Source organism: Cornus florida, unplaced genomic scaffold, assembly GCF_030987335.1.
Source record: "Cornus florida cultivar Cherokee Brave unplaced genomic scaffold, ASM3098733v1 CherokeeBrave_3.0.0_Hap2_Chr10, whole genome shotgun sequence".
Lineage (NCBI taxonomy): Eukaryota > Viridiplantae > Streptophyta > Magnoliopsida > Cornales > Cornaceae > Cornus > Cornus florida.
In genome coordinates, this window is record NW_026775580.1 from 116,039,186 (window position 1) to 116,061,590 (window position 22,405).

Here is a 22,405-nt window from a genome sequence, read left to right on the forward strand (position 1 = left end):
GGGATGATGGAGCCGGCTCTACATGGTTAGGAGCCGGCTCTACCATGTTTGGAGCCAGCTCTACCATGATTGGAGGCGGCTCCACTTTGTGGGAGCCTGCTCTCCTTGCGTTTGTTTAGTTTTTTTTTAGTTTTTGTAAGTTCTGGGTTGGTTTCTGACATGGTAGATGTGTGTAGGAGCTATGAATGGGAATTGTGGTTGATGTCTGAGTTTAACTTATGTCTTCAGAGGGCTTGTTAATACATATTCAACCAATTAATTTTATTGTTTGGACGTTTTACAATTTCTAAGAAAACTGGTAGACTGTTTTAGAGACTTAGGATTTAAACTACACCACTTTAGGTGTAGCAGTTTTATTTGGGAATGGAGTTAGGCTATGATCATGGTTCTGTAATGGACTATAAGCATGCAGGAGTATAAAATGAACTACATGCTTATAATGGATGAAAGATGTATACTTATATTAACTGTTTTATTCACTCCAGAACACCTGTGTAGTATTATAGGATAAGTATGTAAATTTGTAAAAAAATCTGTCATGCTTACTTGGATTTAATTAAGGGTTATATACATGGTTTGTATTATCCATCATGGAACTGTGTGGAGGAGTGTTGAATAGACTTGTTAAATAACAAAGTTTTAACATGTTTAATGTGAAGCAATTGATGTTTACAATTGAGTGATTTACTGTCGATTGTTGGATATTCTGTATAGTTGATAATTATTTTTATTACTCACATTGTCAACTGTGGATGTTGGATTATTGTTGGATATACTATATAGTTGATAATTACATTTATTACATGTGTTGTCAACTGTGGATGTTGGATTACATGCTCCGGTATGGGACGGTGGCATGCCTAGGTTTGGATTAGTTTTAAAATACTAAATCCTACCTACACGGAGTAAGGGAATGGATATCAAAATAAATCCTACTTATAATTGAGTCAAAGAAGCTGCATAAGCTGAATGACTACTCGGATTACTCGTGAGTTATGTTAAGTCAAAGAAGCTGCACAAGCTGAATGACTAATTGGACTTTTTATGGTTAGGACGGACTTTAAGTATATATTATGGTACTGCGATCTGAGCTTGCGTCTCAGAGTCGTCGGTTAGGGAGCGTATATGCAATAGGATACGTAGCTGGATATATGAGGTTGAGGTATACCCTGTTAGGTCTAGGTATTCATGCTCACCTTTGGGTGCGTTTTCGCATGTTGCCCTCTATTCAGGTTGAGACCCCTCCGTAATCCAGTGAGAGTCCTATAGTGTGGATATAATTATGTATCGGACTATTAGCTATTGTTGAATTGCTTAGGATCTATATGCGTATCGAGTTTCTGCTTGGATTGTAATAGGTTAGAACTTGTTCGTGGGCCTGACCCATTTCTATTTTTTTTTCAAGTATTCGTCAGTTCCAGACTTAGGTCTGGTCGTGCTGAGCAGAGATGTAATACCCTTAGTTTTCAAAAGGATAAAATTGAAATTTAAATTTGGTTCTATGTGTATTTATAAATTGATTTTTGTGACTATGTACTTATGTGTCAAATTGTTTATTTGAGTAGTGGTATTTTAATTAATTGTTTTATTTAAATGAATTGTTTTCTTTAATTGTGTCTATTTGAATTAAATTGTTAATATTGTTAATTGTGACATTAGAATTAATTAAATTTTTTCTTACTTTAATAATTAGACCTATTTGTAATTATTTGGGTTTAAATTATTATTTGTTGCATTATTTTCATTATTGGGTTTAAATTATTGTAATTAAGGTTAGTGAGTTTTTAGACGTCACCTAAGTGTAGCCGACATAGATTTTAAACGTAAGCTTTGTTTATGGGCCGACTAGGATTTAGATTAGGGCTCTGTTTTAATCCTACAGGGAGTAGGGTTTCAGTTAAGTTTATATATATATATAGAACAGTATGTCACCTTAGGGTTTTAGTAAACACAGACCTTATTTACGTTGAGAGAGAACAGAGAAGAACGAAGAGAGGTTGTGAGAAATAAACAGAGCAACTTTGGTGAGGGTTTGGCCGTGACTTGAAGGATGGACGCAGGAGAAGGGAAGATGGAGCAATAGGAGATTTAATAGTGAATTGGATCGCCAAAAAAACTTAGAACGACGGCAACAGAGTTTTGAATCCAAAACTGTAAAGGTAAGTTCTTTTCTTTCTCTCTCCCGTTGCCTGTGTTCTGTGCATCCTTAGACTGTCTCTAGGGTTTTAATTGATCATTAATTAAATTATACATGCTTGTTATATGCTAAATCAGATGTCTATATGTGTGGAATTATTCTGTTAAAATTCTTGTACCTCTGGTTTGCAGTTTGGAGTGGAAGCATGTTTAATCGGTTAAGGTTTTAAACACTGTAATTGAATTGAACTATTATGAACAAGTCATGGGGATGATATTGGGTGTAAATAGGATTCTTAAACTCAGTATTAAAGATGAACCAAAGGTTGGGAATAGCCGGAAACGAAGCTAATAGTCAAAACGGAGCAACAGAGCAAGAAAAGTGGGCAGAGAAGGTTCTCAAGAGGGAGAGCCGGCTCTTGGAGCGTAAATAGGATTCTTAAACTCAGTATTAAAGATGAATCGAAGGTTGGGAATAGCCGAAGATGAAGCTAATAGTCAAAACGGAGCAACAGAGCAAGAAAAGTGGGCAGAGAAGGTTCTCAAGAGGGAGAGCCAACTCTGGGAGCAAAAAGCCGGCTCCCACTCTATTAGAGCCGGCTCCAAGGGTTGTAGGAGCCGGCTCTAGGCAGGTTAGAGCCTGCTCTTTGTCTCTAAGAGCAGGCTCTATGATCTTTTATGTGTTCTGAAGCAGTTTGGGTCTTGTTTGGTTCAACTGTGGGTTTCAGAACTGTGTTTAGGCTACTGGAATGGTTTGTAACATTAAAATCATAGAGTATTAAAGCCCTAGGATGCATTAAATTAATTTATAGGCTAATGTTTTAAACTGTAGGAAAGTCTAAGTCAAGTCGCAGGCAGTTTACTGACTTAGCAGACCGAAAGGATTTAATTGTGCAAACTGGGTCTATAAATTAAAAAGAGTTGGAACATGGATTCCAAACATTATATCATGCTATGCTAGAGTCACTTTTAATAAATTAATGCCTTTGTACTCAGGGATTTAACTGTAGGAAGGCATATAGCAGTGCAGGTTGTTAACGAATGGAAGATGTTTAATTGCTTAATTTAGTTTTAGCAATTTAATGGAGTATGTATATATTTATAAATCTGGTTGTAGGTGCATTCTAGGATCATTTAATTAACAAGTGTGATCTATGCATATCCTAGATATTAATTGTTGAAATACATAATACTTTTCTGCAATGCATGGATTTAAGCTTGGAACTTTAGTTGCGGTAATTTTAAGCGCTACACTGCAATAATTTGGATTAAAGTTTGGACTTAAATTGCTGAACTAGTACTTAGGTTCTGTCAATCTAATTGGACGTTGGCTAGGAATTAATTGAAGAATTAAATATATATTTTCTATCAATTATCTGGATGGATGCTGGAATATAACTTGACGAATTAATAAACTTTGTCTCGTTTAATACATGGATGGATTCTGGATTTTTAGTTGATGACTTGTTTAAATTCTGTGTTTATCAACAATATGGATAATGTGGACTTTATTTGATGTACTGCTTATAATATTGCATCATTTACGGATCATTTGCATGTATGCACCGGTATGGGACGGTGTCATACGAAGGGATGGATTAGGTCACAATACTAATTCCTATCCATTCATACATACAGAATGGATTAACTAAAACAGTTAAATCCTACATGATTTCGTGTCCTGTCAACTAAAACAGTTGAACAACATATGGATTGATTGTTTATATCTTCTGTTAATAGGAAGGATAGGGATTTAATTAAAACATTTAATTCCTAATTTTTATGTCATGTCATGGCAACAAACTGTTGAGCGGCATTACATTGGTTTGGATGGGTATTTATATATATAAATTATGGTACCGCGATCTGGGCTTGAGTTTCATAGTTGACGATTAGGGAGCGTATATGCAGTAGGATGCGTAGCTAGCTATGTTGGTTGCCCTGTTAGGCTTAGGTAGTCATGCCCACTTAGGAGCGTTTTTGCATGTCGCCTTCTATTCAGGTTGAAACCCTCAGCATAGCCTAATGAGAGTTCTGTAGTGTGGTTATATGTATATATCTATTTACGGACTATATAGATATGTTTGAGACATCTATGATGTATCTGCGTATCGGGTTTCTGTTTGGATTGTAGTTAGGATAGAATTTGTTCGTGGGCCTGACCCACTATTATTTTTCAGGTAACGGACGGTATCAGGTCTTAGAGCTTGTTCGTGCTGAGTAAAGACGACTACTCACTCTACCAACGACATAGGCTATTCATGTATGATTTAGCATTGGATTCCTTTCTAGTGGTTCATTTCTCAGTGTTGGTTTTATTAGGGGTCCACCAGATGGATTCCCGAGTTGTATTAGAATTAGAGAAGTTAGATGTATCAGAATATTTATTTATTTATAAAATTTTATTCTGAGGTTTTCAGTTTTAGTTTATCATTCTAGTTTCTTTTCAGCAATTTACTTATTTCTGTTTTCTTAATTGTATTCTGTGTTCGTTTATTGCTAATTGGTTTGATATTCTCGAGTAATCGGGTGTGGGCCTGGCCAACCCGTATCCGAAAGTCCGGGGGTATCACAAGAGACTACTACTCACTATTCCGAGGATGCAGGACTCTCTCCATAGTTTATTTTTGGATGTTCCTTTCAGTTATCATTATTTTCAGTTTGGATTATTAGGGGTCCACTAGAGATGGATTCCCGAGTTGTTTAGTCTATTAGAGGTGTTTGGATTATTGGGATTCAATTTTTTATTTTAAAGAGTTTTATTTTAGTTTCTTCTTGCTTGTAATATTTATTCTTAATTCATTTTGTCATCTGTATTCGTTTTTAAAATATTAATTGTTTGATATTCCCTCGGGTTTGGGTTTGGGCCTGGGCCTGATCAACCCGTGTCTCGAATCCGAGGGGTATCACAAAAGACAACGAAAAATTAATAAAGTTGACTCAAGAATCGCCTGATTTGGATCCATCGAGATCTACAGACTCGGATTAGAAAATCCAAAATAGAGAGCTATTTTCAATATCAAAACAATTTTTTTTGGAAAATCACAAAGAATAAACCCCTTTTAAAATCATGTTTCTAGCTGACCATGTCAAAAGAAAATATTATTTTTCAAAAAAAATTTCCGAAATGCCCTTAAACTAGATTTTTGCATAAAACCTTAAAAATGCAATTTGCGTCAAGTGCTCATTTTGTGCTAAATGATATTGTGTGCAAAAAGGGCTATGCACGCAAACGTAATATGCCTATTTGAGTGTGTTGCAATGGCCTATGGCCTTTAAATGAACCCCTAGCAAAATGTAACATGCCAAACCTCAATTTCCACAAATTGGCCTAAAAACGTAAAAAAAAATGGAAACTATGGACATACATGAGATCGAAAAGGTGTTTGGCCCTTGGCCACGCCTCATACATATTAAAATGAGCCTTAAAAAGTAATTTGCACACACAATACATGGTCCGATGCAAAAATGGCATATTAAAACCCTTAGTTTAACAATATTACCTTTAAAAAGTAAATTCCAATACTTAGTGCATACATGTAATTCCAATGAAATTTGGCCATTGGGCACATATCAAACACATAAAATAAGAGTCAAAAAGTGTACTTAGGTACATGTTACATGTTTCAAGGCAAAAATGACATATTAAGTCTAACTATGCATTACAACTTAAAAAGGCGAAACGATACATGCTAACATTTGCATGTTCATGAAAATACATCAAAGCACTCCAAATTAAACAAGATAACCTAGGGATGTTATGCATCCCAAACCAAGGTATCCGTACCTGAAAAATAACCCAAACAATTAGGATGAGTAAACAAGTTACTCGTAGGAAGAAGTGCATGCGTATACCCTAAAGTTTCAAGTACCATGCAAGTTTAATATAGATCAATACAAGGAATCATTCCACCTAACGTCTGTGTCACAAAGTGACTAAGGGATCATCTCAAGCTACACAAGATTGAAATGAAAACTGTAATATATAAGTATACATGCTCAAGTATACTATAATACCCCTAAAATTAAAAAGGATAAAATTGGGATTTAAATTTCATTCTATGTGCATTTTTTGTCTATTGATTTTGTGATTGTATGTTTATGTATCAAATTGTTATTTTATTTAATTATTGTATTTAAATAGCTTGTTGTCTTTAATTGTATTTTTGTTTTTTTTTTGTAATTATTAATTATTTTTCTAGCATATCATAACTGTTTTAATAAATTAAGTGTGTGATTATCATCTAGGGTTTTGTTTTAATTCGTTTGAGATTTATGTTGGGCCGACCAGGGTTAATTGGAATTAGGTTTTGAGTAAAGTCTATAAATATATATATCATACGTCTCCCTAGGGTTGGGTAACCCTATTCACGGCACACTGAAAATACAAAGAGTTTTGAGAGAAACTGAGAGACACAGTTGGGAGTTTTTGGCCAAGGATTGTAGGCTGGACTAAGGAGGAAGGTTAAGGGATGTTTGTGGGCTAAACCAAGGGTGGCAGAGGAGGTTCAATGAACTAATGTCGCCGGAAAAACCTAAAAAGAAGATGGTGAAAGGTTTCAAATCAAAACCTTTAAAGAGATAAGTTTCTTTCCTTTCTCCTTCTCTTTGGCTTGTGTTCTGTGCACTTAGAGAGTCTCTAGGGTTTAAGTAATTATGAATTGGAACGTACATGCTTAATATAAGTTATATTGATGATCTTTACATGTTAAAAATTAATTCTGTTTAATGCTTGCAAGTTTTGTTTCAATTTTTTGTTTTAAGCGTGTTATGTTGTTAGCAATTTTAGTTTCTGTAATTATTTTTAACCTCTGTAAATAATTCATGGGGATGATTATGGGGTGTTATAGGACTCTTAAGATCTGAAATGGAAGAGTAACAGAGGGGTTGGAATAGAACTGTTATTGCAAAATAGTTTCAGTGTTGTCTCTAAAGCATGTCTAGTCCGGTGGCAAACTTGATCTATGTAATTGATTCAAATGGTTGTAATCAAACCTTGGGAATGCTAGTGGATATTAATAAGACCCTTAGGATCAGTTTTAGAAACCAACGGAAGGGTAGAAATAAGCCGGAGAAGAAGCAGAAGGACGGAACTGAATCAGAAACGGATCGAAGCTCTCACAGGGGGAGAGAGCCGGCTCCATGGAGGGAGGAGCCGGCTCCCCCATGAGTAGAGCCGGCTCTAGGAGAGTAGAGCAGGCTCTACCCCAGCAAGAGGCGGCTCTAAGTTCCTTTAGAGCCGGTTCTAGGTTATTTTGGAGCCTGCTCTTCCATTTTAGGAGCAAGCTCTTCCACGGGTGTATTTTCAGAAGTTTTTGGGCATTGTTTGGATGGTTTTAAGTGTTTCTAAACTATACTGGGAGTATATTAGGGTCTTAACTTAATGATTAAGTGTTAAATAGATCACTTGTGGCATGGTTTATGACTCGGTGCTAAAACAATAAAACAGTTTTCAAGTAAGCAACTTAGCATGCCATTGACGGATAAAAGGAACTGTTTTGCTATGATTAATTTTAAGCAATTTCTTGGACAATATTATGATTGTAAAACTTATTTTAAATGCATGGTGAAGTCAATGGTTTATCATAATTGATCTTTACATACATTGGATGTTAGTTGTTGGATTATTAAATCGGTTCCTGCAACTATGTGGTTATAAGCTTGGATTTGAATTGCTGAATTTTAAACACAGTTCTGCAATTAGTTGAATATTGGTTTAGACTGTGAATTGCTAAACTTTAATTTATATGTTGTAATTTACATGGTTTTGGATGTTAATTGTGAAATTGTATATATTATTCTACAATTAACTGGATAATAGTTTTGAAGTGAAATTGCTGAAGTATTATATGAACTATTCTGCAATTACTTGGCTTTTGGTTTTGGATATTATGTTGCTGTACTATTTATTATAGTCTGTAATTTTTACATGGTTTTGGATTTCAATTGCGGAGTTAATATATATTCTGTCAATTACATGGATATGGAGGATTGTATGCACCGGTATGGGACGGTGTCATACTAGGGATGGTTTAGATCAAAACGCATAAACCTAACCTATTGGATTAAAGGAAAGGATTGTAAAATATTGAATCCTAATTTTGTTTAAGTCAGATCAACTGAGTAAGTTGTGAGACTATCTGGATTAATTGATGTTTGTGGTTGAGGTCAGATCAACTGAGTAGGTTGAGTGACCATTTGGATTTACTGTGGTTGGAGTTAACTCATATCAACTGAATAAGTTGAGTGGTTAACTGATTATACGTTTTATGTCAGATCAACAAAGAATTGTATGACATACTTTCGTTTGGACGAATTTTAAATATATGATTATGGTACCACGAGACGAGCTTGAGTTTCAGACTCGTTGGTTAGGGTGCGTGTATGCAGTGGATGCGTAGCTGGATATAGTGGGTTGAGTTGTACCCTGTTAGGTCTAGGTACTCATGCCCACCTTTGGGTGCGTTTTTGCATGTTGCCTTCTATTCATGTTGAGACCCCCTACATAATCCAGTGAATGTCCCTTAGTGTGGTTTTTTATATATGTATGGACTAGATAGCTATTGCTGAGATATATAGGGTGTATCTGCGTATCGGGTCACTGTATAGATTGCAGTTAGGATAGAACTTGCATGTGGGCCTGACCCACTCTTATTTTTACAGGTGTTCGTCAGTTCTAAGCTTAGAGATTGATCGTGCTGAGCAGATACAATTATTCACTCCACTGACGACGTAGGAGTATTTTTTCTTCTCGTTATGAGCATTTATTTTTCTTTACAGTTGTTCATGTTCAGTATTGGAATTTTTAGTAGGGGTCCACGAGATGGATTCCCGAGTTGTATTAGATGTATAGGAAAAGTGGGTGTATTCAAACTAGTTCTTGTATAGAAAGTTTGTTAGGAGGTTTTTCTATTAAAGGATTTTCATTTTAGTTCTTTTCAGTAAAATTTTATTCATTCCAGTTTTCTATATTGTATTCTGTGTTCGTTAAATTGCTAATTGATTTGATATCCTCGGGTTATCGGGCGTGGGCCTGGCCAACCCGCATCCGGAAATCCGAGGGTATCACATATACTAACAATATTGGAACTAAATACTCAATATAAACAAATATACATCTACAAGTACACTAAACAATATTGAAACGGAAACGCAATATATATACAAATATATTTACATTCACAAGTATACTAAGCAATATTGATATGCATGGCATACAAGTATACAAACTCAAGTATACTAAACCAAAAATGAAATCTCATGCACCAAGTCACAAGCTACAATTAATCAACAATTAACAACTTTGAATTGAATGCAAAATCAAATAGGTGGAAAAGTTAAGACATGTGGTCTCTAGACTAAGTAAGTTGTTTCGGGCAATTACAACCCATAAGGTACTTCCTAGTGCGCACTTATGATATAGGAAAACTCTTGTTTCCCATACTAGAGCCAAACCCAAGCCATCACATATTTTATGTCCCCACAAGCTTTCCAAAATCAACAACTTCATAACATATATTTAACAACAATGCTTGAAGCTACCTACCAAGCACAAATAGGATTAAACCACACAAGCCATGTCTTAAGGTTTCATGTCTAAAATGGCATACACTATGTCGAATCTTCGATGTGTGATTCGTTACACTTGCAATTGTATACAATATGTCGAATCTTCAATATGCAATTCGTTACACGCTAAGATCATAGTATAAAACAACTAAATCAAGTTACCCTTTGCAAGTTTCATTTACTAAGCATACAACCACCTAGTAATAAGCTCATTAAGGTAAACATAATTGATATTCCACTAGAGTTTATCATTTCAACAAGGCAAGTCTCTAAAATCTAATAATCAAGTAAATGGAACAATTTACTTATAACAAGTAAATACATATATATTTACTAAGCATGCTTTTAACCATTAAACGTTAAGTCAAACAAAGATTTTCCAAGGTAACTACAAGTATACTATAAATCAATTACATCGTGTTACCATTATACAAGCTACAAATATTAAGTATACAACAACATAATATTAAGCTTCCAAGATATACACAATTAATATTCTACAAGAATACATCATTCTACAAGATAATTCTATAGAAATTAATAAGTTACTAAATATAATATATTTCTTCATAATATATAAATATACTAAACATGCTTTGAATTATAAAACCTTAAGTCATACATATAGAACTTCCACTAATATGCAATACATCAACTCAAAAGCATGTAATCAACATATATTAAACCCCAACAACACTAAAACACTTAAAATATAAACTCCCCTACCTCAATAGAGAATTGAATCTCTATAAGCCAAGGCAAACAAGCTTTAAATCAAAAACCATTCAAGGGTTTCTAGAGGAGGATAAGAGGAAGCTTTTGTCTTCTAAAGACTAAGCCAAAAGGTGAGAAGAAAGAGACCAAAATCAAGGTCACAAAGCTAGGTCAAAGTGTTCATCAATGGAGGCAAGAGAGAGAGGAAGAAAACTTAGCCAAAAAAAAAATATATGTATTCCTCCACTCACATTGTTGGTAAAAAACACACACTCACACACTACCTTTTTCACACACAAAGGCAAAACACAATCTAGGCCCCTTCACAAGATTACATCCTAAGCCTACACTTGTCACTATCTTAAGCATCCTCTCAAGGCTTAATTTAAGCCTTACACTTGTACTCATTCAAGGCCAACAAGTGTACCAATCACAGGCCACCAAGTGGGTGAATCTCTACCATCCGCGTGTCATTATCCAAGGCATCCAAGTGTCACCACACAATTGCCTACAAGTGGAAGTGTCACACTCTTTTTGAAAATTGCAAAAAAAACCCTTCCTCCAAATATCTTGCAAATTAAATTACAAAATGGAAAAAGAATTACAAAATAATAATTACACAATTATCCCAAAAAACCAAAATGTTTCTGAGGAAACTATGCATCCATATCCTTTACGGAAAAGTAAGCAACTAGCATGCTTTTCTACAAAAGTAAAAACATGTATTTCATGGAAATAAAACAATAGAGATGCACGTGAAGTCGGAAGTCCAATCCGAACTCAAAACCCCAAGGTTACAATGTAATACCCCTAATTTTAAAAGGATAGTTCTGGAATTTAATTATTGTATTTAATTGCATTTTATTTTATTATGTGTCATTTTATTGGATTATTTGCTTGATAATTGATTATCTACTTGTTTGTCCTTTTATTTGAATTAATTATTTTCTTTTATTAATATTATTGTTTTGTTATTGGATTATTTTGAATTGGGTTAAGTTAAATGTTAATTTATTTTCGATTAGGATTATATTTCTGTGGAAGTTATTTAAAGGTTAAATTATATAATTAAGTTGATTTACGTATATATCAGTTAGGGTTGGAGTTACTGTAGCCGACCTAGGTTGTATTAAGTCGCCATGTATTGTAACTTGGACAATTGCATGGGCCGACTAAGGGTTTGCATTAGGGCTCTAGCTATATACGGATTAGGGTTAGAGAATTAAGCCTATAAATATATTTCTTCATGTGGGTTTAGGGTTTAGCAAACAAACATCACACAACCTGCATTCACGTATCAGGTTTTCAGAGAGGGAAAAACAGAGAGTTGTAGAGAGTTTCAAAGAGAACCTTTCGGGATTGAAGAAAGAATTCAAGGAGAAGGTTGGGGATTGAATTAGGAGCAACAGAGGGAGTTAAGACAACCATCGTTGCCGGAGTTGACAGAGGTCTGCAGTTCCACAGCCTGAAACTGAAGGCAAGTTTCTGTTCTGTTCTATCTCTTTAATCTGTGTTCTGTGCATGCCTAGGAGGACTTCAGGGACTTAATAAAGGCTAAAACAATTGTAAACAAATATAATATCATGGATTTATGCATATAAGAGTCTGATTTAAATACTCGTAAGATAACTGTTTTGCCTATTTCTGCTTCTCTGTTAATCTGTTTTTTTCTATAGTTGTGATTCAGGTTGTGGTAAACTAAGGTTGTAAATTATATGTGGGATGCTTTGTAACTAATCTAGGAGTGAGTTTAAAGCCTGGAACAAGATCTTAAAACAGTTTTGATTTTTACAAAATAAATCTGTTGTAAGTTGCTTAAGGTTGCTATTTGAACGTTCTGTAATTGTGGCTTCCAAACTTGAGTCTAGTTCAAATCATGGTTGCATATCAGTGGGTTAGGATTAATCTATAACTATGAGTGGACCCTAGAACAACTGATTAAAACATTCCAGAGGCTCTGTTAGTTACCGGAGTCGAAGAAGATGAAGCAAGAACGGAGGACGGTGTCCAAAGGAGCAAGAGCAGGCTCCAGAAAACCTAGGAGCCGCCTCTAAGCCTTTGGAGCCGGCTCCTAAAGGATTGGAGCCGGCTCCTGGCTGTTTTGGAGCCGGCTCCAATAGTCCAGAGCCGGCTCTTGAGGCAATTTGAGCAGTGCTCTCACCCGGATGCGCTCAGTTTTGGTTTAGTGTACTGTTTGGCTACGTGGGGTGTTTTAAATGGTTTGAATTTAATTAATGGATGGATACAAGTGTTGTAGATCCATTAAACAATACAGAAACATAAATTCAAAAATTAATTAAGGATTGGACAATGCACAATTAGGCAAGGAATTTACCGGTTGCACCTTGAATATTAAACTGTTTACACTAGAGAATTTAGAGGATCGTTTGTATATGATTTAATTAGGGTTAAACATATATAAATAGGATTATAAGTAACATTAATTACTTAAATTTAACTGAATTTGTGTTGAATCAAGTTAATTTTCACCTTGTTATTCAACTACGGCAGATACGGACAACTTGGAGGATGTGAATGTTTATACTTATTTTGCAGATTACATTATTGAAATATTGATTTTGTTTAAGCTCTATAATGAATGCTTATTATTGATATATATGTATCAAATTATAATGATACATATTTTGGAGGATGGATGTTGATTATATAGTGTGGTTCAATTAACTACGCAGTTTGGAGGACTTAAATGCTCAGTAAATTTTTATCAGCTTAAAGGAATTGGTTTAGGATTTCTAAACTTTATATTGGGTGCATAATTTGATCCTAAACTTGATAGGTTATATTAAATGCTTATTCTGGAGTATAGTTGGTTTGCATCTATTACTGTTTTATCGACTATGTTAATTGGAGGATTGTATGTACCGGTATGGGACGGTGACATACTAGGTATGGATTAGTTCAAGCACTAAATCCTACCTAATTTGGAATGAGTTGGATTAACCATAAAGAGGTTAAGTCCTACTTATATGGATGTATATGGACCGGTATGGGACGGTGTCATACTAGGGATGGTTTAGCTCAAAACGCAAACCTAACCTATTGGATTTAAGGGAAGGATTGTAAAATATTGAATCCTAAACCTTGTTTAGTCAGATCGACTGATTAAGTTGAAAGACTATCTGGATTAATTGTGTTTGTGTGTAGTCGGATCGACTGATTAAGTTGAATGACTACCTGGATTAAATGTTGGTTGTGTTTAAGTCAGATCGACTGATTAAGTTGAATGATTAAACTGGATTAAAATTCTTATGTCAATTCAATAAACAATAAAATGGCATACCTTGGGTTAGACGGATTATATATATATGTTATGGTACCACGATATGGGCATGAGTCTCAGAGTCGTTGGTTAGGGAGCGTATATCGCTTGGGATGGATAACTGGACATAGGTATTGTTCCCTGGTAGGTCTAGGTACTCATGCCCACCTTAGGGTGCGTATTTGCATGTTGCCTTCTATTCAGGCTGAGACAAACCTATTGGACTAGCGAGCGTCCTATTAGTGTGCACTATATACATATATGGACTACTCTAGATATGGTTGAGTCTTCCTAGGATGTATCTGCGTATCGGATTACTGTTTGGATTGTAGTAGATCAGGACTTGCATGTGGGCCTGACCCATTCCTTTATTTTTCAGGTATTCGTCAGTTCCAGGGTTAGAGCTTGGATGTGCAGAGCAGATACAGATATTCATTCCTCCGACTATGTAGGAATCTTCTCTATGTTAGCTGTAGAATTTATTTCTATGATTTAAACTCCTATTTGAAAATTTTATAAGGGGTCCAATAGATGGATTCCCGAGTTGTAAACTTACAGAGGTTTTGAAGTTTGGATTTTTATAATTATATTTGGAAGATATTTATTTCTAGTTCCTTTCAGCTTTTAAATTTTTATTTCTTAAACAATTTTGTATTCCGTGTTCGATTTAAAATACTTTAATTGTTTGATATCCCTCGGACTCGGGTCGGACTTGATCAACCCGTGTCTCGGATCCGAGGGGTATCACATACAAGAAAAGAATAAATCAAATAATTAATTAATTAAAAAAATTCACGACGGAAAATCGAAAAGGGAAATAGAAAACACTGTCGTCACAATTATCACTTTCCTTAAGTAATGATGTTGTACTTTTGAAATAATGACATGCTTTGTTTTGGAATACCGAATGAGTGGCTTAGATTTGGAATAAGAGAAATTTAGTACAAAATTTGTATTAAATTTCTTCAATTATAAATTAAAAACACCAATTTAGTGCTCCTAAACACAAACAATTGTGTATTCTCAAAGTAATAATATTCTTTTAAAAAAAAAAAAAAAATTGTTTGCACTCCTAAAGTGAAAGTGTTGTAATAACAAATATAGCAATGAGAAATTGAATCCTTTTCCATAACCCAAACACGTTCCATCCATTGGATGGATTGTAACATTTAAAATAGGGTTAAAATCACAAAACCCCCCATACTTCCAAAGTAGCGCATAAAACCCCCGGTTGAATCAAATAGGTCATGAACTAACAAAACTTATCAAATTACCCCAAATTCGTCACCCGTTAAATGGGTTGTAAAATATCAAATTTAACCTTACTATTTAATATTAAATTAAAATTTAAAAATTATTACAAAAATGCCGCCTTAACCCTTAAAATGGTGATCTTATTCCTCTTCAGCCCTCTCTATACCTTTCTCTCTCTAAAACCAGACCCATAAAAAAAAATAAAGCAAGCAATTTTTTTTTTCCTTAAACAGAGTAAATATTGAGATTTAACAAAAAAATGGTAGCAACAATCGACATTATGCAACTAAACTACCAATAAAACCACACGCCAGATTGTTTTATTATTGCCCTTGACCCCAAGTCTTTAATCCTCTTACAATCTTCCAACAATTGGGGAACCATCCATGGCAATTGAGAAAAGAGGGGTGCAACTTGCTCTCTCCACCCCCACTAAATTAGATATTGTGGCTATATATATCAACTAATCGGCTGTTCGAGACTATCGTAACGAAGGCTACCTTCACAGTGGTTGGACTCGTTCTCCAACTACGCAGGATCGTAGTCTATCAAAGACTCACTTACCGGTCTTCCACAACAGCAACAATAACAACGTGTTCTCCCTCCCCTGTTTTCTCCTGTTGATTGCATTCACCGCCACATCTAACAACCCCACACCTCTTCTCCCCCGAATACGTCGATCTACTCCCTCCATATTTCGTTCCAATCACATATGGTTTTGTGTTCTTCAAGTTTAAAGGAGGTGTCCATATCGGCGGCAAGACACTCACCGACTTTCTGTAGCACACCCAAGAAACCCGGCACCGATTAAGCAAGAACATATGACCCTTTTTCTCCCAATGGGGGTTGCCGAATTTTTTTTCTAAAATTTGACCTGTTTATAGGTATAGAGATATATCCCTTCGCCGGTGTTACACTCTCGGGCTCTCAAATTAGATCCCTATTCATTCGGTCAAATTACATAAATTTGCTCTTTCCTTTCGAGTAATATAATATGGTAACAGTTCTGGTTTAAGGTGGGTTTTTTTTTTTTGGCAGCGATAAATTTAAGTTCGAAAAAATTTGATTATTGATATATATATATATATATATATATATATATATATATAACACGACAGCGTTTTTTATTTCACGTACAACTTATATACATATGGATTCACGTACAATTTATATAAGTTGTACGTGAAATAAAAAACGCTGCCGTGTTGGTTAATTTGGATTAAATAATGAAAAGGTAAAATGTTATTTAAAAAATTATCTTTAAGTTTTAATTTAACATTAAATAGTAATGTCAAATTTGTCATTTCACAGTTTAGTTATCGAGTCGGTTACGGGTTTGGGATAATTTGACAAATTTTATTAGTTCAGGGACCTATTTGATTCAACTGGGAGTTTTACGCACGATTTTGAAAGTATAGAGGGATTTTTGTGATTTTAACCCTAATGTAAATGGTAATTATTGTCTAGGCCGAGTCAGCTGACCCCGAGCACATGCTGGTCCATTAAAAAATGAGCACTGCTATTTCACCCGACTTAAAAAAACCTATTTAGTACCAACTCCTCCTTGATTTCCAAGTGTCATGTTGTAATTAGTGGAGCCCTTAATAGAAACAAACACGCCTCTCTCCTCTTCACCCACGCCCCTAAGTCTTTTCATCCCCTCTCTCTCTCTATATATAAATGTTTACATATATATATATATATATATATATATATATATATATTCATATGTATTCCCTTTCTAAACTTTCTCTATTTTCATTTTTTTCCAAATGAGTTATGGAGACCCGGTTAACTCATGAACCCCAGTTCTTCAATTCTGAATTATTGTTCTTGATATCCAAAAAAATCCAAATGACGGAAAAAAGAAACAAAATAAATATGCAAACCCAACTTCTTTTTTTTTTTTTTTTTTTTTTTTCCCTTCCTTTTTTTCTTTCTTGGGGTGAAAACTATAGTTGAAGATTATGAGAAAGCCGTCAAAAATTTCATTTCCTGTAACAAAGTCTTTTAATGGAAAAGATATTTTATAAAGAGAAAGAATTTTAAGCAAAAATATGTACACATGAGTAACTTGTACAGAGAAAAAAGATATAATAGAAAGAGCAGAAAAGGAAACTAAGAAGATCTCTGAGATTTTGGGATAATGCAAAGATGGATCTCTATCACTAGGTCGCCACTACCAGAGGAGAGAGAACAAGAGAGAACATTTATGGTTATTATGTGGTATTACGTGACTTGCCACGTTAGTATTTTTTAGTTGTGTCGGTTTTAAGTCATTAAATGTCGTTAAAATTATTATTTTCCTTAATATATATATATATATATATATATATATATATATATATATATATATATATAGTACGTATATTACTATAAATATAGTAAAAATTATTTATCGACATATAAATAAAAATTCAACAAATAATAATACACACCAGTTGTGGGTGTCATTTATTAGAAACTTATGTGGTATGTTGACAAGTCAATACAACCCTAACCAAATCCTCCGTGGTAATTTGAAAAGTCAAAAGGCTCGAAGGATCAAACTTCGAGCACCCTAAGCCCTGGCATCGTTTTAAGCCCATCAAGCCTCGAAAAATTAAACTTCGAGCACCCTAAACCCTGGCATCGCTCCAGACCCATCAAGCCTCGAAAGATCAAACTTCGAGCACTCTAAGCCCTAGCATCGCTCCAGGCCCATTAAGCCTCGAAAGATCAAATTTCTAGCACTCTAAGCCCTGGCATCGCTCCAGACCCACCAAACCTCGAAAGATCGAACTTCGAACACTCTAAACCCTAGCATCACTCCAGGCCCCTAAAGTCTCAAAAGATCGAACTTCGAGCACTCAAAACCCTGGCATCGCTCCAGGTCCAACAAGCCTCAAAAGATCAAACTTCGAGCATTCAAAGCCCTGGAATCACTCCAGGCCCAATAAACCTCGAGAAGCCGATCATCGAGCATCCTAAACCCTGGCACCACACCAGGCCCATCTAGTCTCGAGAGACCAACTCTCGAATACCTCGAGTCCTGGTGTTACACCAGACAATATTGCTTTGAAAGGCTGGAGCTCTAAGGGCTCGCCATCAGGGGATTGCATATAGCACGAGACGAATGTAGGGTCTTCGTGCTATAGGAATCTATGCTTGAGAGGATCTTGGATTGGTGGATGAGAAGTCAAGAGGTGCCTTCGCTCTCAGTAAGGCCCAATTAACAAGATGATGGGATTATACATGTCATGACAGCAAACCTTAAAATTACAATTAATGTTGTGTCAGGCTTGACCAACCGACGGGCAAGCAACATTTAATGCCCTTGATTAAGGGAGAAGTGACATGGCAACATAGGACAAGGCTCGAGGAAAGGAGTAGACCCTTCAGACTCCTAAATCTCCAGGATTACTCACGTAATCCAGATTGGGAGTAATGCATGCGAGGGACCATGCACGGAAGGGACCATTAGGTAATAACCAATTAAATCCAGATTTATAAATAGCACTGGCCTATGAAGGAATACCCAACCCCAGAAAAGGAAAGCTGTCATAAGATATTGTATGCTTGTCCTACCGCCATCTTTATCTTGATAGTTGATCTTATTCTCCTCCTCCTACACTGAGCATCTCTTCTGTTTTCCTTTATATTTGTATTCCTCATATCACTATTATATTATTGTTTATCATCCAATTAAAAAGAACCCCTACACCGGTTAATATATATATATTACATATATTACTAGAAATTATTTATGCACATGTTGGAATATAATAATATAGTAAATATATATATATATATATATATATATATATATATATATATTTATAGTAATATATTTATATGTAAAAAAATTTATTTATCCTTCGAACTGTTTCTCCAGTTCTAACTATTTTTTGTATACCCTTGTATTTTACTGCCTAATTTTCCTAGAAAATACTATACATCCTAAGGGAGAAAAGAAGCCCAACTGAATTCGAATTACTTATCGTTCAGTAGATACTATCTAGTGATACGCATAAAAAGAAGTCCAACTGAATTCGAATTACTTACTAATTGTTGAGTAGATACCATCTAGTGATGCGAATAGTACAATAAAGAAAAATTGAACTCGTGCTAGGTTCTTTTCAATCTATCGACGTTGTCCCTAATTGGTTATATAGAAAATCATACGAACTGGATCTTCTTTATGTAGGATATTTTAAAGAATCTAAATGTATACTCTCTCGTAATAGATTGTACTACAAAGATTCTCTCTTTTAACTTGCTTGTATACACACACCCAATGAACAATCATCCAACAGTTGCTCTAAACTGAAAACTTAAAAATGGTTCCAACATCCTACATATAAAATACACGGTGCTTCACGTCTCATATGGCTTCTATATATACTCTTCTTTAGGGATTTGAAAGTGACTATAAAAGAACATAAAGGAAGTGGCAGTGAACATAAAGAGGAGATTTGAGAGGTATTTGGGGTAAGGTTTGTGATTTATTCACATACACTACAAAGTAATGTGAGCAATGTAGCCATTGACAAATATATATATATGTGTAGCAATTCACAACTGCAAGTGAGTCCATATGTAATCGAAAAAAAAAAAAAAAAAAAAAAAACTACTTTATTAGTTGAAACTTTCTTACATACTAGTAGCTCATAACTCTATATACATTGATTTTTAGAAAAGAAACCTAATCAAAATAAGAGAACAAAACCTGAAGTATGGAATAAAAAGCAAACAAAACATATCTTCCAAACTAAACACAAAGTGGGCCCAAGAAACAAAGCAGCACTCAAAACAGAGACCCACTAAAGCTTGTCCCAAACCCACCTCCACGACAGATTTAATCAACCTCTTCAATTTTTGGGCCAGCGCCACCAGCAGATCCACTAGAACCACCACCGGGCATGTCATCGCCGCCCATGGGCATATCACCGGCACCACCCTGATACATTTTTGCAATAATTGGATTGCAGATCCCCTCAAGTTCCTTCAACTTGTCCTCAAGCTCATCAACCTCAGCCAATTGGTTCTTCTCCAACCATTCTATCGCCTCATCCACAGCCTTCTCAATCTTCTCCTTATCACTCGGACTCAACTCGGTCCCAAACTTCTCGTCCTTCACTGTATTCCTCATATTGTAAGCATAATTCTCCAGTGCATTCTTGGCATCAATTTTCTTCTTAACTTCCTCATCTTCAGCCTTGTACCTCTCTGCATCTTGCACCATCTTCTCAATGTCTTCTTTGCTCAACCTACCTTTATCGTTTGTAATTGTAATCCTGTTCTTCACCCCTGCAGTCTTATCCTCTGCTGATACATTCAGTATACCATTTGCATCTATATCAAAGGTGACATTGATCTGTGGCACCCCTCTCGGAGCCGGAGGAATACCAGTGAGCTCGAATTTCCCGAGAAGGTTGTTGTCCTTGGTCCGAGCTCTTTCACCTTCATACACCTGGATTAACACACCGGGCTGATTATCCGAGTAAGTAGAGAAAATCTGCTCTTTCTTGGTCGGAATTGTTGTGTTTCTCGGAATCAAAGTGGTCATTACACCACCGGCTGTTTCCAGCCCGAGACTGAGAGGCGCAACATCAAGCAGTAGCAAGTCCTGCACCTTCTGGTCCCCTTCCCCAGTCAAAATTGCCGCCTGGACTGCAGCACCGTACGCCACAGCCTCGTCGGGATTGATACTTTTGCAGAGCTCCTTTCCATTGAAGAAGTCCTGCAAGAGTTGCTGAACTTTGGGAATCCTGGTCGAGCCACCAACAAGAACCACTTCATGGACCTGACTTTTGTCAATCTTGGAGTCGCGAAGACACTTCTCCACAGGCTCCATACACTTGAGGAACAAATCCATGCACAATTCCTCGAACCTGGCACGAGTAATCGTGGCATAGAAATCAATTCCTTCATACAAGGAATCGATTTCGATGGTCGTCTGTGTGGTTGATGATAAAGTCCTCTTTGCCCTCTCGCAGGCAGTCCTCAGCCTCCTCAACGCCCTTGCATTTCCACCGATGTCCTTCTTGTGCTTCCTCTTGAACTCTGCAACGAAATGATTGACAAGCCGATTGTCGAAATCTTCGCCGCCCAAATGGGTGTCTCCGGCGGTGGCCTTGACCTCAAATATCCCTTCTTCGATCGTCAATAGCGACACATCAAAAGTGCCACCACCGAGATCGAAGATGAGCACATTTTGCTCACCCTTTCGCTGCGCTTTCTTGTCCAAACCATAGGCTATTGCTGCCGCAGTGGGCTCGTTGATGATCCTCAACACATTGAGCCCCGCAATCTGACCGGCGTCCTTCGTGGCTTGCCTCTGGGAATCGTTGAAATACGCCGGCACAGTGACCACCGCGTTCTTTATGGGCTGACCCAGAAATGCTTCGGAAATCTCCCTCATATACGACAATATCATCGACGAAATCTCTTCCGGGGAGAACATTTTCTCTTCGCCTTTGTAACGGACGACGATCATGGGTTTGTCTCCGGGACCTGGTACGATCTTGAAAGGCCATAGCTTCATGTCGTTCTGAACAGAGGGGTCCGAGAAACGCCGGCCGATGAGTCTTTTAGCGTCGAACACAGTGTTGGATGGATTCATGGCGACTTGATTCTTGGCCGCATCACCGATTAGCCTCTCAGTGTCGGTAAAGGCGACGTAGGACGGCGTGGTCCGGTTGCCCTGGTCGTTGGGGATGATCTCAACGCGGTCGTTTAGCCATACGCCGACGCAGCTGTAGGTTGTGCCCAAGTCGATGCCGATGGCCTTGCCTTCAGTTTTTGCAGCCATTGATGAAGCTTCAAACAAAAACCTGCTCTTTGTTTGAAATTAAAGAGAGAAAAAAAAGTAAGAATTTGAAAGAAGAGTTTTTTCTGCTGATCGATTGCTTTCGAACACGGTATTACAAAGATGAGTTGAGTCCGGATTCAATTGCTATATATATACATATAGATATAGGTGTTTTGAGGAAGGACTGAGAATATTCGGGACTGCGAGTAGAAGAGCGCGCTGGAGAGTTCTGGAGTTGTGTCACAGCGCTAAAGTTACATAAAAGCACTCTCAATTGTGTGCAAGTTACCGCAATTTCTAACTCTGTTGGATGAGCGGTGGGGTATTTTGGGAATACAATGAGTTTTTACTTTTTTTAGCGGTAAACGGTGGGGTTTTCGGACGTGGGGGAGAGGTAGATGAGGTGCCAAGTTGTAATTATACGTGGCTATTTCTTATGTTTTATAGATTCTTCTACAATGTGTTTTTCTAAATTTCAGATGTTTCTACATTGTTCATTCTCAGAGTGTTGAAAGATAAATAAAAATAAATCCGCTGACATATTTGTAGTCCACTTAAAACATAATTTTGTATTTGACGAGATGGCTTAAATTAATTTTTATCAAATTCAAAATAAGCCATTTCTCTAAATATTTTGTAACCAATTTTATAGGTCTAGA

The 22,405-nt window shown here is 36.3% G+C and overlaps 1 protein-coding gene across 1 annotated transcript; it reads right to left on the minus strand.

The window, feature by feature from the left end:
* Nucleotides 1-19,450: 19,450 nt before the first annotated feature.
* Nucleotides 19,451-21,978, minus strand: LOC132277930 (heat shock 70 kDa protein-like). The gene has a single exon (XM_059779771.1). The coding sequence runs from the start codon at nucleotides 21,744-21,746 to the stop codon at nucleotides 19,791-19,793; it is 1,956 nt and encodes a 651-aa protein (XP_059635754.1). The 5' UTR covers nucleotides 21,747-21,978; the 3' UTR covers nucleotides 19,451-19,790.
* Between the last annotated feature and the right edge of the window lie 427 nt (nucleotides 21,979-22,405).

What these genes read in the sequence shown, in the direction of transcription:
- LOC132277930 (XM_059779771.1), bottom strand. Translation starts at nt 21,746, where the DNA reads ATGGCTGCAAAAACTGAAGGCAAGGCCATCGGCATCGACTTGGGCACA.